Below are 17,887 nucleotides of genomic sequence, written 5' to 3' on the forward strand. Positions count from 1 at the left end.
GTAACAGTTGTGTTTAGAAAAGTTGGATTAAAAGAAAAAAAATACAACCGCTATCATAGTAAATCTTATATTTTATGGGCAGCTGACTACATTTTATTTTAATTTTTGCTTACGTAAAAAAAAAAAAATATATATATATATATATATATATATATATATATATATATGCTTCACTGGGTAAATGTAGCGTTGTTTAAGTGCTGATGTGAAGTACTTATTGGTTAAAACCAATGAAAGATTGTCACAAATAACGATAAAAAATGAAATATCTTTAGATATACAGCATTACTAATAGATAAGGATAGCAAGGATAATGTTGGCCTTGCTATCCTTATTGCTCCAAGTTACTAAATATAGCGAGATTAAGCTTGTTAAATAGTAACCATTTGCGTCGTATTTGTATTCAGCCATGCAGAGAATTTGAAACAAATTCTATGTTCTTTTCAGACGGACTTCATATTGATACTGAGTTTGCTGTGTTGTTATGAAGTGCTCAAAACTAAAACTATTCAAAACGCTTGGTAAATTAACCTTTAGTACAATTAATTCCCTGGCTTTCTTTACCTTAAGTTGCTTTAGAAAAAGCAGAAAACTATTCCAAAAACTAAAAATTAATTTCTCCATGCACATCGTTGTACGATTTTTCCAAAATAAGCAGTTCTAATCTGTCCCTGAGACCAGACCTGCATGAGGATGGCGAATCCACTCGGCAACGGCTAGATCGTTTAGCATGAGTTCTGAAAAAATACTCCTAATGGTGAAATATCCGTCCATTTCAATCAAAACCGCATGCGTTTTATAAAGATTCCCCCCCCCCTTAAAAATTAATGCTGAGCAGAAGTTAAGGCACTCAGTTTCTCTCTCTCTATCTCTCTCTCGCCACACTCGACAATTTTCAGATTTTATTTAACTCTGTCAGAAAACGGTGTGTGTAGAAAGAATGCTTTTGGGGAAGAGTTGTTAGAGATTTCCTGTAGGGTTATGGGTTGTTGCAAGACGACAAATTGGAGAGTTCTTTATTCCTTATTAGGGTGAATGAGCTCTTTCATATTTGTCTTCTTTAAATGACTTTTTTTTGAAAGAATAAGAGAGCTTGAAGTGAGCCCTTACAAAGATCGAGAGTGTTTGATTTTTATGGTGGGTAGTATGTTTATAACATACCTTTTAACAGAAAGATATGTTTTAAAATAACTAGCTGAACTCATTGGAGAGGTGCCTTTGTTAGTTAGTCACAATTTTCATAACCCTAAAACGGCTTACAAAATTCTAGATATAGATAGTAAGATTTGCAATGGATTAATTTAAAAAAAACCGCTGATTTACAGAATTTAAAAGGCAGGGCAGTGTGCGTTTCAAGGATTTAGGCCGATTATGTTCTCTTCAGGCCTCAGAAGCGAATCGGTGAGGCCACCTTTAGTCTCATTTTTTCTCGATGGTTTACATTTACATTTCTGTTTGCATTCTTTTGACATGGTCCATTTTTTTTTTTTCGTGACTTCAATCCACGAAAGGTTGTAAGCCTGTAGTACATGAGTACGTGGCCGAGTAAGGATATATTTTTGTTTCCCAAAAAATAATTAATTGTGCTCGTTGTATTTCTTTATTTTCTCTGTTACTGGGTCTTGTTTTAATTCTTTCGTTTTTTATTTATTTCTTTTAAATGTGTATTTTGCTGTTTTATCATAAATTTCATTTCAAATGCTATTAATTTTTGTTCATCTCCGAACATCACTTCCATGAAATGGTGCTTGTAAAGCTAGTGCCAAACGTTTAATCTAGTCTTTGTACCGTAATTGGATTTGAGCAGAGAAAGGTTGATTTTGTAATTTGCACATTTATGTCCTTGTCATACGAAATCGTAAAGTTTTGTAGCAAGTTAATTTTTTTACTTATTTAGAATAAGTAAAAGAATTAACTCGTTATAATTTTTTTTTTATATATTACTGTTTTACTTTGAAACTTCGCTTTAAAACTCTTGTTTATTCACTTAAATATAAAGAGCTAATAAGCTTCATTTCGGCGATATAAACAATATTTTAAATTAAGGGGATATAAAATCCACATTGTTTTAAAACCGAATAAGAAACTCAAAGATTGGATCAGAGAGTTTCATGCCGAATATAGTAAACTATAAAGTATCGGCGAACACTGGCGTGAGCCAATGCAAGTGACCCTAGTACGTAGTACAATACCGGACAACTCGTTGCAAAGGTGAGGAAAGATCAGATCGATATTCTTAGGTATTATCCGTAATGTAAAAACACATTTCCTAGGAAATGTATGCTGTTATTACATTATGGAGGGAGGTCACTACTCAGACCGGTTTCAGCCTTTATTGAGGCTTCATCAGTGAGTAGCTAGACCATAATACCAAAGTATATAGCGAAAAGAACTTATATACTCTGCTATACGAGTTTCCAAAGAGGTGCAATTACGGAAAATACCTAAGAATATCGATCTGATCTTTCCCCACCTTTGCAACGGTTGTCCGGTATTGTACTACGTACTAGGGTCACTTGCATTGGCTCACGCCAGTGTTCGCCGATACTTTATAGTTTACTATATTCGGCATGAAACTCTCTGATCCAATCTTTGAGTTTCTTATTCAGTTTTGAAACAATGTGGATTTTATATATCCCCTTAATTTAAAATACTCTTGTTTATTCATTTTCTGTTGAAATTACCACCCGGAACTGTTCAGCTACTACTTTTAGGTTTACATCAGCTTTCTAAAGATGGCCTTCAGAATCGCTGATTATTATCTTGTCATCTGCGAAAAGGAGTGCATTTAAATACGCATTACAGGATAGGTGAAATATTATTTAAATATATATTAAATAGCGTAGCAGACCTGGGATATCCCTCTCTAAAACTTTCGATTTATTTCTCTCCGAGATAACTCGTAGCGAATTTTATCAGTATTTCATTATCCTCAAATAGCACTTAGAATGCTCGTCTTTCTTGCCGTGTGTTAAGTAAAATTTTAGATATTTAATGCTTTTTTTTTCTTCAAAATCTATAAACGTAATATGTGTTTCTAGGTTGTTTCTTCTTTCTTCTGTTCATAATTTTAGTTAGAAAGCTGGATCTATACATTTCTAAAACCATTATTTGCTTCCAGAATAAAATCAGAATATTATTGCAAGTTTTTTTATTATTATTATTTAATGCTCTGCTGTAAGTGGAATCCAGAATGCATATCGCTTTAATTTTCGGGGGTTTTCTTTATTACGTTTTTATTATTAATAGGAATTACTGTTCCATTCCTTTGGTGGATTAACGGTTGAATAATAAATTTTATTCAAAAATAATAAGTATCTTTTTCTCTCTAACTTTTATTCTTGCATACTCCGAGTTAAGAAATCTTCTCCTGGTGATATATGTGTGTGTGTGTGTGTGTGTGTGTGTGTGTGTGTGTGTGTGTGTGTGTGTGTGTGTGTGTGTGTGTGTGTGTGTGTGTGTGTGTTAACCCATTGCAAATCTTATCATCTATATCTAGAATTTTGTAAGCCGTTTTACGGTTATGAAAATTGTGACTAACTAACAAAGGCACCTCTCCAATGAGTTCAACTAGTTATTTTAAAACATATTTTAAAAATATGTTTTAAAATTTTAAAAGTTATTTAAAAAAAAAAAAAATATATATATATATATAGGACTTTATTTAATAAGGTTAAAACACCTTATGGTAACTTGTTCTGGTAAAATACTTATAAGCTCTGTATTACTAAAATGTTGGTATTTCTAGCCTGGCTTCCACTGATGAGACCTCAATAAAGGTTGAAACCGGTCTGGGTAGTGGCCCCTTGCCTTTAATACAAAGCATCATACATTTCCTCCAGGAGATGTGCTATCATTAAGGGTAAATATTAAGATTAGTGATCAGAGCTTAATCTACTTTTACCATGAGTTGCCTTGGTCTTGCACTACATGCAGGGGTCAGCTAGACTTGCAACACTTGCAGGCGCAAACTTGACTTGTTTGTCTGTTTGCTTACTTAGGAAATGGAGTAAAACCAGTTTTAAAATTTTATATATATTTTAATTTTATATATTAAAATAATATATATATCGTTTGTGCCACTGTATTTAATGCACTTCGCTTCCTATGAATTAATTTACTGATGTAAACAGTACAGTAACGAGGGTATGAAGCGCCTGTGGCATAGTGTCTAACTTTCGTCCTCCCCCAACCCAAAAATGACAAAAATTTTGAAAAATGTAAATGTAACAAGTTAAATTTTACTAAATGCAATATGTTCAATACTTAATATTAACCCCATTAAAATGAGTTGCAGAATTTTTGTGTCTAAAGCGGCGTATTGCCGAAATTTAAAAATACAATATAAAATAGCGGACTTTTATATCTATTTATTTATTTTTATTTTTTACATTTTTACGTTTTGCGCCCCAAATCTAGTTGCACCCATGGCGGGCGACTCTTTCGCTACGCCCTCGTTACGGCACTGGATGTAAAGATAGAAAACTTTTTGGAGTTTGAAATCAAGGCGTACCCAGCATTGAATGGAATGCTGCCTTCACTGATATAAGCATCGGTGAAGGCAACACACGAGATATTTAAAAAAGAAATGAATTTGTGATAAACAATTATGAACGAACCCAAGGACTTGTTTATTTACTGTACATGACGGGTTACCATTCCTTTCAACGAATGTTTTTTTATGTTATTTAAATCATCGATAGTCCAGCGCGATGCGATAAGATTGTTACTTATTGTAATCCTGAAATCCTATCCTTGTAAACTATATAAATAAATATCAGATGTGACAGGAAATATTTCTCACCATTATAAATCTAATGATTGGTAAGTTTGTCCCTGTGAAGACAATTTTTTAACCATAAGTTAGAAAATTTAACAGAAATATTTATGAAATTTTTTGAAAACTTTCCAAAAGGTTCATAAATTCTCAAGGTCAAACATTTGGGGATTTGAAGTTTTTTCATGCCAGCACATTGCTTTCGTTTGTAAATAATAATAATCCTGAAACTGAAAGTTGTGCCTGCACCTTTCGCTTCAGGAATAAAAGACGTTTCGTACTTCTAATCTCAATGGAAAAAGTTTCAGGGAATAGCTGTCCGTTCGTCCTCACCGATACCCAGTCACTGTAAACAATTAGGGACAGTCAACTGCAGAATGCAGAAGTACTAATTGCAGAACTATGAGTGGTTTTTGCTATGGAAGTGGTTTGCACATTTCACTGGCTGTTTCCGAACCATTCCATTTCAGATAGTCCGTGACATAAGTAATAAGACTCCTTGCGTAATTGCTGCGCCAGTATCCTTAGGAATGCTCCTGAATTAGCTCAAAACCTTCAAGTATGTGTAGCTTAATTCTTTCTCACATTAATCGATTTTCCATTATTTAGAAGAAAAAAAAAAAGATTATGGCTACAGGCCAACAAGTGAGCAATATTTTTTCCCCTTATTTTAAAGGGAAAATGGAAGGGAGGTGTTAGATGTGGGCTGTTATTCTCACTGCAATTATTAAGTGCGGTGGGATAGGATAGGATAATGTGTAAAAAAAAAAATACAACAATGGATGAAAATCGAAGCTGATGGAGATTTTTTCTCAGGTCAGCAATGCTTGTTCGAGGAACAATAAGATACTAAGTTAGTTTCCTCTTTGTTTTCGATGTTTCTGAAGAACTAAGTTGCGAAATTAGAAATAACGACGAACTGAATTTAGCGATGGACCAAAAAAAAGCGCGATATCATTTAGACATGAAGCCAATTTCTACGTTTGACTTTTCAGAATTCATGTTTAAATTTGCCTGTTAGAGAAAGATGAAGTTGTAAAATTAAATGTACAGGATATGACAAGAAAATATGGAGTCGCAGTACATCAAAAAGGGAGTTTCCATATCGGGTTGTGGTATGTGGCGAGTAATCATCCCCCCCCCCCCTCCAACACACACACACCGTTTAAACGTGGAAATAATTGAGAACGAATTAAAAACGAATTAATAGGTTATGACTAATGAGGAAACTGACAGTTGAGTCTACCAAGTAAGGAACTTAACAGCAATTGTGCCCTCGTTCTCATAACTTACCGTGAACGACTCCTAAGAAGATGGTTATCCATAATACATCGTGCGCCAGATAACACAGAACCACTCCAGCGGTGGCCACTGTAGATCCGTACAAACAGACAGTACGACTGGCAAAATTCTTTCCCAAGATTCCTGCTAGCGGACCTGTCAAAGGAATTTAAACAGCATGAAATGCCTCGGTGTCGATTCAGTCTATTAAGTGTATAAATAATAGATATGGATAATAGTAGTTATAATAGTTTGGAGAATCCAGTATTACTCTTATCTATAAACTGTCTATTTAAAGAATCGTGACTGGGATAGATAGTTTGGGTGGCCGACATTTCTGTGAAGGTAATTACCGCTACTGTTTTCGAACGCTATTTTAACAGAATGTAATGCGCATTCTGAAAACAAATGTCTTTTATTGTTCTTATTTCATATTTGATAATGTGATGTTGATGAACAAAACATCACAGCTAAAGAAATATTCTGAGAGGGGAACTGTCATTATAAGCGCGTTTGAATTATTCTGCACGCGCGCGCGCTCATAATGCATACTGGTCTTGGCCTCTTTAAATAACAGTTTGACTTCAGTATATTCATCAGTTTTTTGTGTGTATTTTCTGAACGTACACACGTTGGTGATATTCCAATTGAGATATGCAGTCGCTTTGGTGAGTTATGTCTGTATTATTTAATACAGAAGTAAACTAAATGGAAACTTGCGTGATCCATTCTTCACGATATGTAGTTCACTGATTATCTCAATGGCATGCGAGTTCGAAGTTCAGGTTAAAGAACAAGCCGCTAAAGGAAGCTGTTTCTGCGTACTGTGTTATATAATCATGAGAAAATCGGAACAGGCAGAGGCTTTGGCGAATTGGGTTTGATAAAGCAATAAAAGAGCACTTAATATCGTCTTTGAATAGTACTTTAGGCTAAGTCTATTAGCCATCTCCATATTTCATAATTCTGTTTCGCCATTACAATTTACTTCTTCTGATTTATACGGTGGTGAAGTAATCGTATTTTTGCGTAAGCACGGGGCTAAAGGTACAACTTTTTGAAGGTTGTCACCAGGTTTTGGAAAACATTTTTCAGATTAGATAATAACCTACGTAAGTAACACTTACCATGAATGGAATGGTATTTGTTTCCTACAAGTCATTTTTTTACATAAGAATGTGTTTATTAATTCAACAGAGAAATAGTTAACTTGTATTAACGTTAAAGCCATGATACGTCATCAGGATATTCCTTATTTTTCACCGAAACTACATTGCGAATGTATAATTAATGAATTTTATTGTTAATCTTTTCACATTTCATAAACTGAATAAATGGACTTACCTATAAGGTTAAAAACGGCACAACAAATTCCAAAGGGCCATGCGGCCTCCTCTCTGTTAACCCCGTAGGTCGACAAGAGTGCTACATAAAGAACTCCACAAGACCGAAAGAAACCGAACAGGGCGAAGTGCATATAACAGCAAGCAACAGCCACGACCCAACTCCAGCCCTGATCCGGACCTTGTTTTAACATCGTTCACGGAAAAACTTGCGACGAACAAATATTTCCTTCGCTCACATCATCACTGTGCATCTAACGGAAACAGAGAACGCTACGTGGGATTAATGCACGTATAATGTGGGCAACGTCAGCCTCGATGCATGTATCGTTGTCGACATACAATCTTCGCATCTCTAATTCATGCATGGACCATAGCATCGTTTAACTGACTGACAGAAGTTAGCTCCCTAACCGAGAGACTGGATCGGGTGTCTTCTTTCAAGGCTGTAGTGTCGATAATGAGAACGTAATGCGATCGGGGCAGGTCGTGTTTATACGGACTACTCAATAGGCTATCAGTACAATAATAGAGCAGAGAAGCAGGCGGTAGCTGCTGAATTTAATTCTTTAGTCTGTATTGGATAGTTATCAGCTGTATGGGAAATTCATTTTTATAAAACTACTGGAAATTTTTATTAATGTTCAACGTAATAATCAGATTGATCTGCTAAGAATGGGTTTCCACTTCCGCGATACTTTATACTAAAGTTAGAAAGTCAAAAAAAATAGTTTATTAAAAAAAAAAAAAAAAAAAACTTCATTCTGTTTTTAGTAGAAAATAGCTGCAGTTGAGCTATTCTAAATAGCATCGCAAATTTTGAAAGTGTATAATTCAGAGACAAAAACGTCACTGCCCAATTTTTGACCCACATTTTTGGGGGAATGCAAATAAATAATACTCATGATCTTCAGAGTTTGATATGGTTTAGGAATAATGTTGAGCTGGGCACTCTAATACAGGATTGGTCGATCGGGTTCTGAAACTATTGATACCTTTATGGGAATAAATGCTTTTTTGAAAGTGGCTGACTTACATACTCGTGACAGCAGGACCACCACGTTCTCGAGTGATGTGCTTACAATTTCTAAATAAATTTGAATTTTGTTCGCATAACAAAATCTTTGTTCATTATCGCTTCTCGCTTTCTATGTTATAATTTTTTTTCATATTTCATAAATGTTTCTCTTTCTTCTCTACAGTGCGTCGTCGGGAAGCAAAGATTCATAAAAATTATTAGGGAGGAAATCTGTATATTCCTTATCGATACGAATTGTGAAGAAGTTTCCTGTTCGTGATGCTTCTCTCACGATGCTAGCAAATATAATTAAAACATGCGTAGATAATTTTAAGTGAGAGGAAAATGGGAAAACTAATTCATGACTTTTTTTTGTAGAAATTTCTTAATGAGGGGATGCACAAAATTATGTGAAGACCATAATGCACGAGTATGTAAGGCTCGTTTAACAGAAAAATGGAATTTACGTGTATTAGTCATGTTTTTTAAGATCCAACTAGTACAAAAAGCTAAGAGCGACCAATCATGTTTCCTATTTCAAAAACTTCTTAGCATATACAATTCAATTATTATTTTATATTACGATGTCAAAATATGTAGTGTGGGTAATTATTTATCAGTTATCAACTGAATAATTGAAATTGAACTGAAATTTCTCCTTATATATAAGGAGAAAATTGGAAATCCGTTTCACAGAAATTCGGCTATCCTAATAACAGTATGATATTATATCACGTTATCTATTCAGTAAAAGAATGAGTGAAAGGAAAGAAGAAGTGATATACTCACCAAGTATTATTCTTGAATCACGTATGCGAAAAAATAAAATAAATGTTTCTCCATAATTTATTACCCAGTATATGTTGAATTAATTGTGTTAGTCAGACAACGAATGTTGGAATCGAACGAATTCATTAAATTGAAGTGGAACTTCATCTGGCACAGTTTAAATGTTATTTGACATTTAAATCATTTTAAATTTTTTTTTCACTTTACTGTATAAAATAATGTACTTTTTTCATTTAAGGGCCGTGTCAAATTTGTTTTTCATATTTTTACTTGACGTACCTCTGTTATTAGTAGAACCGGATGAAAATCTGAACTACAGCAGGCGAAACCAACGACATCTCAAATATTCAGAACGATAAATATTGTTGAAAAGTTCTTCTTTGGGAGAGAGAGAGAGAGAAACACATAAAAAAATTTAAAAAAAAAAAAAAAATATATATATATATATATATATATATATAAACATTTATTAAAAGAGGAAAGAAGCACGAAAATAAATTTTGAGTGAATCGGGCATTATTCACTTTCCATGGGAGTTTAACGAAATTCAAGCGATACAGATATCTTTATTTAAAAAAAAAAAAAAAAAAATATTAAAATCCGAACAGGTCATTTTAATATAGAGCGGTCTTACTGCATCGTCTAATGGTTGATGTACAATATCTATAAATTGAGTTTGTGTTCTCTGTATGACATTCGTACCTAATGAAAAATCCGAGATTCTAGGACAAACCGTCTGTCTCCTTTTTTAAAACGGCTAACTCAATGCGCTTAAAATAGCCTTTTTAAGGTTCCTCTCGTTTTTCATGGAGTTCGAGCTTTCCACCCAAAAAGTGAACATCACGTCTGTATTATGCGGTTGTCATAATTTGAACAGTTAATATAATTTTTAATATACGCTTATCACTTTCTTGCTTTAAATATCTTTTGTTCATCCATGTTCATGTTTGCAAAAATGTGAAAGTGTGAGAACTAACTTCAGTACCGTAATACTCCACCTTACGACCTTCGTTTGACGACGATCCACGCATGCGACGCTTTTCAATGATGACCAGCGCATGAGCAACTTTCGTGAACTGTTTCGACGTCGCTGCTCGCTACATATCTGAATTCAGGTGTTTCCCTGTGAATTATAAACTGTATAACTGCTGTTTTATTATTGTTGATAATGTCGCATAAAATTCAAAATGTGTTTCTTCCAGTGAAAAGAAGAAGATAGGTGAAACTGTTACAATACATGCTAAGATTAAAATGATTAATTTCGTGACGATGGTGTATCTAACACTGAGATAGACTGCAGGCTAAACTTTCCTCGCAACTACAGTTGTTTAAAACAAAGAAAATTAATTAAATTTTTTACTCATATATGACTTAAGCAATCGCGTGTGTGTGTGTGTGTGTGTGTGTGTGTGTGTGTGTGTGTGTGTGTGTGTGTGTGTGTGTGTGTGTGTGAGAAAAGTTTTTTTACCTTGGGGATAATATATATTAAGAATACCAAGTAATTGTATAAACTTGATTTTTTTACTCCTTGGTTTTTTTAGTGACCACCCACCCATAATGTATAACAGTATATATCTCTTAGTGAGATGTGTTTTACATTATGGGAAATACTAAGAATAGTGATCAGAGCTTTACCCACCTTTACAACGAGTTGCCTTGGTTAAGATGAAAAGCCAAACGGCTATATTTTCTGGCGAAGTTAGTTAGATTAAGGGTATAAGTATAAAAATCCCTTATTATTTTACAGCCAGTATGCGAAACTCTAAGATCGAAAACTACGATCTACGAGTTTCATGCCGATGAATTATCGGCGAATCCAAGCGTAAGTGACCACTTGGGTAGTACAACACCAGGCAACTCGATGCAAAGGTGGAGCAAGCTCCCTCACTATCCTTGATATTTTCTCATAATGTGAAAACACAGCTCCTAGGAGATGTAATACTGCTTTACATTATGAGGAGAGGTCACTACCCAGACCGGTTTCAACCTTTTTTTGAATGTAAAAGTGAAACGGGCTCTAAAAATAAGACGATCCCGAAAGATCGCCCACCTCTGTATTGTTCCACTCAATAACAGGCTCACTCCGTCACCGAGAAGAACTTCTCAGTATTGGCTCTACCCAGTGGCAGGCTCACCCCACCACCAAGCAGAGCCATAATCTCAACGGTGGCCCCACTCAGAGACAGGCAAAAACCTATCCCCAAGCAGAGCCTCAAGGAGCCCCCATCGGTTTCAACCTTTTTTGAGGTCTCATCAGTGAGTAGGTAGACCTGGATGATATCAAAGTTTAAGTGAAAAGAACTTACATATCTTCACTATACGAATGCCAGAGTGGTGTGCCCATATATATTATATATTATATTATAATTAAGATGAAAATCCCTGGTGTTGCACTACCTTTAGAACTTGAACTACGTTCAGGCGCAAACTTAACTGTTTTGCTTACTTGGGAGAAGGAATAAAAAAAACCAAGTTTATAAAATTACTTGGTATCCTTAATATATATTATCCCCAAGGTAAAAAACTTTTGACATCTTTATCTCATCCAGAGTTTCTTATTCAAAGTAAAAGCACCTTGTAGCAACTTGTATAGGTAAAGTTGATAAGGCTCTGTATTACTAAAAACCTTGGTATTTCAGGGTATAGCTACTCACTGAGAAGACCTCAAAAAAGGTTGAAACCGGTCTGGGTAGTGACCCCCCACCCATAATGTATATAACAGTATACATCTCTTAGTGAGATGTGTTTTACATTATGGGAAATACTAAGAATAGTGATCAGATCTTTACCCACCTTTACAACGAGTTGCCCTGGTGTTGCACTACCTTTACACTTGAACTACGTTCAGACACAAACTTAACTGTTTTGCTTACTTGGGAGAAGGAGTAAAAAAGTAAAAAAACCAAGTTTATAAAATTACTTGGTATCCTTTGCGTAAAAACGTTATTAAACCATTATATGCATGTACAACTGTGTATGTGCCCAAGCCCACCGGCTCTCCGGGGGGGGGGGGGATAGTGATTCGCTATACAATTCTAGTAGGGAATTTAACGTGTCGTATGACCATATAAATATTTAATCTTATTTCAAAACAAAACTTAATTCTAGAAGGATAAAATTATCCATAACCGATCAGCTACATTGCTTAAAACACCTTCAAAGAGTCCGTATTGTTGCCATTTTTCAGAGTAGAGATTCTGCTGACATGACAGCACTTTTCGAAGCTCTTCAGCCCAGTACATATGTGTACGAAATCTATCATTTTCAGACAGACTTTCTTCTTTCATTGCGCTGAATTTAAACTGGACAAAAAAATAGAAATATATGGCAAATTATGCAGGTTACCGAAGTAGATGATTGGCATAACAAAATATCCATATTTATTATCTGCAATTCTTTCGTTAACGTGATATAACCGATTTGTGATCTTAGTATTGTAAGAAGGAATGTTACCGCAATCTCTAACTGTTATTTATTCGTATGGTGAGTTATAATAGTAATTCTTCTCCAGATGTAGCATCATGGAAATTTCTACGATTCTATGGCTGCCTTGAGGTAGATTATAATACAGTAGTTTGTTTTTCTTGAGTCTTCATTGTTTGGAAACAAAACATGAAGTGCATCCTGTAATGCATATAAAAACTGGACTGTTTTTATATGCACTGACGATGCAAGCAAAAAAGTACTTGCCTGCTAGTACATAACCTTAAGTTTTCAGAAATTAATGGTATTCATCCATCTCCTCCACCAGGAAGAAAACTTTCCTCAACGTGGACAATATTGCTACATTATCGTTTTAGACTATCGGCTCCAGTCGAGGACCATTTTTTTTCGGCATTTTAGTTTGCTTGCACCTTTCGATGCAAAAGCCTTGCTTCTGGATAACAGCATTTAGCCTATCTTCCATGCTGTCCTCCTCTTCGAAGTGATTTCCTGGACTTTAATGGCGAATCTGGGTGTTTCGCCATTGTCGAAAAGTGTACCCTACATTGTTTTTTTTTTTTAATTCATGATGCCATCTTTGGATCCGCTAACCTTCATTGTCAACCAGTTTAGTTTGGGAGAAAGCAAAAGCATTGCAGGACAATGTTGAGATTTCTAAGTGCTTAGCTAATTGAGGATACAGTTAGCTAAGCCGTTTTCTTGGGCAGATTTCATGAGTCGCGCAATAATTTGATTTGTTTTGCTTATTGATTGATATTAGCTAACGTTTACCTTGCATTTGATTGATTTTCCGAAATCGAAGTGAATATTCATTATTGTGTGATATACATCAATGATATGCCATGCATTACATTACTCATTGAAGAAAGCAATTATTCGCTCTCTCTGAAAGCAAGTTTCTGATGTTTCTGTGGTAGTTTTCTCCATCACATGATGCAACGTCTTTTCTTCGCTGATTGCCATGATTCTACAATACGCTTGCTCCCATTCCCCAAGACCGACGTATTCTGTCCTGTCCCGTCCTCCATGTAGTCGTCACTTAGTTTTTGGAGTACAAAACAAATAACCATGGATCCCTCTCACCAAAATCTCAGCCACACAGAAGACAGACATTGTCACGTTGCCAATCTGACTGAACAGTTTGATAAGTTAATGAAGTGTACTTTATGACAGGGCTGTCCTGACCCACTAAGCAACTAAGACGATAGCCAGAAGCGGCAGGCTTCTGACTTTTTATATGTAATTTCTTAAATTTAGAGCCGGCAAAATAATACTTGCCTAGTGGCGGTATATACCTAACAATGGTCCTGCTTCGTAAAACTACAATCAGTCATTCCTTCGAAAGCGGTTCAACCCATCTACACTAACCAGACTCAGATCAGACTCGACTTCCTTAGCATTGGCAAGGTGGCGCCAGTAGAAATCTCACAGTTATTCAAATAAGTAATAATCACATGAATGAAGGAGAAACTCCATTCTAGTTCCTTCTTCGTTTGTAGTCCATTGGGCCTTTCCTCGACGCTCCCGCTTCCTCTTCCTCTGGGCTGATCTACTGATTGTGTGCTCGTACTACCAAACTAGACGCACTTCAAAGCTAAACAATTCGTTTGCCGAAATTGGTTATTTCCTTTAAAAGCCAGAAAGAGAGAGAAATTTAATTCGAGATATTTGTCGTAGAAATGCAATAACAGTCATTTCTTTAGGCTTGGGCGTGAAAGTTACAAATGCCTTAATAAGAGAAAGTACACGTAATATTTTGGGCATTGCTGATCGCCTCTAGCCAGTGGCGGACCGTTAACTTTACTTTGGGGGCCCTGGACTAACACTCTTTGGTGGGGGGGGGGGGGGTATCCAATTAATTAACCCAAGTTTGGGTTAGTTGTGGCGACTCATTTTCCATTTTGTCGAAAAACTGTTTTTTTTTTATCCTTTTTAATAGAAAAAATTATAGGCAACAGACATTGAAGAACTTTTTTATTTAATTTGATGCACTTGGATATGCAAACTTTTATATACAGTTATAATGAAAAAAGGTTTTGTATACATAACAAACATCAAACATAAATAAACAATAAAATATATTAGGTATTACTTTTAGTAATAAACAAAAAAAAACGAAACAATAAATTCTCACGTCAAGAATAAAGACTAAGAAAAAAAAACTTATTCTTAAAAATAAAATAATAAAACATTCTAGAGAGAGAGTTATATAATGTAAGTTTTTTAATACATTAAAGATTTTTAAAGAGTAACTCTTCTGCATTTTTGCGCTGCAAATTCCTTTATTTGATCATCACATTGTAATTCTTTGGTTAAATCACAGTTTACGGAAAGAATTGATAAATAATTTAATCTTTCATTCGTCATTGTTGTCCTTTATTTGTTTTCTATATAGGACATCCTGGAGAAGGATCGCTCCGCCTCACAGCTGGTGATTAAGCAAGGCCAAAAATTTTTTTAAGATTGTACAGCAATTCGGAAAAACATGACAAGTTTCTTTTCACAAATTAGCTTGAATATATCACCGCAGTCTGGGTCTGCCAGAGTCTGGCTTAGTCTGAAAGTAGGATTTTAACTGAATGCATTCATTGACTAAATGTTCATCTATATCATCCGAATAATAACATAGTCCAACACAATTTTTTGCTGACTTTTATATGAGACTTGTTTTTTACTAATTTGGGTGCGCTGATTTCAAATATCAAACCCATTTTTCTCTATCACGTCAGGTTTTTCCTCTATGGCATTTTCTTTTTGTTAATTTGTAAGTTTTTGATATTTTTAAGGAGGCAGCAGTACTATTTAGAGGATCAAAAAAATCGATTTTTTAATATTTTCTGAAAGTATGTACTTTTAAAAATCTGTTTCCTAACTTTTTATCAAGAAATTCGAAAAATTCCCGAAGATATAGCCTATTATTCAAAGCAGTGCGCAGATCAGAATCGGAGCGCTCACCGCTCTCGCTTGTTAGTAAACGAATAAATGCGTAAGAACCTGCAACGGCACGTACTGGCGCTTTGAATGCGAGAGAGAGAGGCCGATAATTAGATACATAACTACTTAACAATATTCATTAAAAATTACAAGAATATTTATAAAAAAAGAACAATTTTACTTACACATGAGTTTCAGGGAATAAACTTTTGTTTGTAGCAATTTCTGCTGTGTGTTCTGTTTTGGTAATCCCTTTGAATACTCCAACAATAGTCGGCCATCATGTGAGAATCCCATCTTCCTTGGTACCGATCTTCCATAGTTTTTAAGTCTTGATGAAATCTTTCGCCTTGTTCATCGCTTACATCACCTAAATTCTCGGGAAATCTATCAAGATGACTGTATAGGAAATGAAGCTTTATGCTCGTGTTGCAACCTAGGCGCTGGAAATTTTCAAGCATTGTTTCCACTAGATCTTTGTAATTGCACGCTTTTTTGTTTCCAAGAAAATTATTCGCAACCATCGTAAATGAAGTCCAGGCCTCTTTCTCAATTTCGTTCATAGAGTTAATGAAATTTGGGTCTTTCATTAAAGTTCTAATTTGCGGTCCATCAAATACACTGGCTTTAATTTTTTCATAACTAAGTCGTGGAAATTTTTCACGATTTAGTTATTGGAAATAGTCACCTTGTAAATCTAAAGCTTTAACATACTGCTTCATAAGACCTAGTTTGAGGTGTAGAGGTGAAAAAATGATTTTTTTCTCTGTAGATTAAAGGTTGATTTATAACATTCTGTTCTCCAACATTTAAGGATATTCTAAGAGGCCAATGTTTCTGACTCCAGTGTTGGTTTCTAGCTCGACTATCCCAGAAGCATAGAAAACACGAAAACTTTGTATATCCTCTTTGAAAGCCAAGTAAAAAGTTCACCATTTTAAGTTCCACACAGATGATCCAGTTATGGTCTGTATATTTTAATAACTTCAGAGCCTTTTTAATGTTCTCATATGTTTCCTTTAAGTGGACTGAATAGCCAATAGGAATTGAGCCATATACATTCCCATTGTGTAGTAAGACACACTTGAGACTTCTGCTTGAACTGTCGATAAATAAACGCCACTCATTTGGATGATATTGTACAACACTCATTTCAGTTAGTAAACCTGACACATTGTTACAGTAAACAAACCCACACTCGTGTTTAAAATATTGTACAAGATTACTTTCCATGCTACGATAAAAAGTTATCTTCGTATCTTGCTCCAGTAAGTTTTTTTCATTTAATCTTGAAGCTAACAATTCGATGATTCCTTTGATAGGCCCAAATCTCTTACTAAGTCATTCAATTCCGCTTGAGAAAAACGTTGCGGTCCAGAACTAGAAATTAAATTTTCATTGTCTAACTCAACATCCGGGTCTTGCTCTTCAAGAACATCTGGCATATCCCGATCATGCTTGTTCTCAAGTGAAGGAAGTCCTTTTTAAATTGGCACGGCTATTTCATTGGAATGAGCAACTGGCCGAATTGCTGAGTCGAGATTTGGATTCACATTTTTTTTCTTATTCTTCTTATTATAACCAGAAGTCTGAACTAAACAAAAATAGCAATCGTCTACGTGATTTTTCGGTTCACGCCAAATCATTGGAATGCCAAAAGCTAATTTTTGGCGTTTTCCCTTGCTCCACTGTCGTAGATTTTCTGCACATGACTTACACACTTTATTTGGAGCCCATGAATTGTCCTGATCTGCAAGTTTTACATCAAAATATGCAAAGTACACTTTCTTAACGAAATCAGTGATGTGATATTTGTCCTTTGACTGGGAACAGTAAAGCTGCCACAAATGTAGCAGAAGGAATCTACACTATTGACAGAATTTCGAGTAGTAGACATGATGTATTTTATTCACTGCCGACTAATATGCAATTAACAAGACAAAAAAAAACAGAGTTTATTGAAACGTTATAAGCGCCCATCATACTTTCACGATCGATTAACCATTGACTGATTTCGATCGTTCTTTGTCCGCTATGACGCATATAGCATTCATTTGTTTTAGGCAGTTGTCATCGCCTACTTTTCATATCGGCCTCTCTCGCATTCAAAGCACCAGTACGCGCCGTTACAGGTTCTTACGCATTTATTCGTTTACTAACAAGCGAGAGCGGTGAGCGCTCCGATTCTGATCTGCGCACCGCTTTGAATAATAGGCTATATCTTCGGGAATTTTTCGAATTTCTTGATAAAAAGTTAGGAACAGATTTTTAAAAGTACATACTTTTAGAAAATAATATTAA

The 17,887-nt window shown here is 35.1% G+C and overlaps 1 protein-coding gene across 1 annotated transcript in view; it reads right to left on the bottom strand.

Moving 5' to 3' along the window:
• The window catches only part of LOC150095753 (uncharacterized), a 145,290-nt gene extending 137,510 nt beyond the window's left edge, over positions 1-7,780 (bottom strand). The window contains exons 1-2 of the mRNA XM_090409952.1: positions 7,403-7,780; positions 6,071-6,214 (exon numbers count right to left, since the gene is read on the bottom strand). Of these exons, the coding sequence (XP_090266078.1) occupies positions 6,071-6,214; positions 7,403-7,595 (337 nt within the window). The 5' untranslated portion in view covers positions 7,596-7,780. The remainder of the gene's footprint in view (positions 1-6,070; positions 6,215-7,402) is intronic.
• Positions 7,781-17,887: the final 10,107 nt, after the last annotated feature.

This window comes from Typopeltis vanoorti, chromosome 20 (genome assembly GCF_054136105.1).
Source record: "Typopeltis vanoorti isolate ZY-2024b chromosome 20, IOZ_Tvanoo_1.0, whole genome shotgun sequence".
NCBI lineage: Eukaryota > Metazoa > Arthropoda > Arachnida > Uropygi > Thelyphonidae > Typopeltis > Typopeltis vanoorti.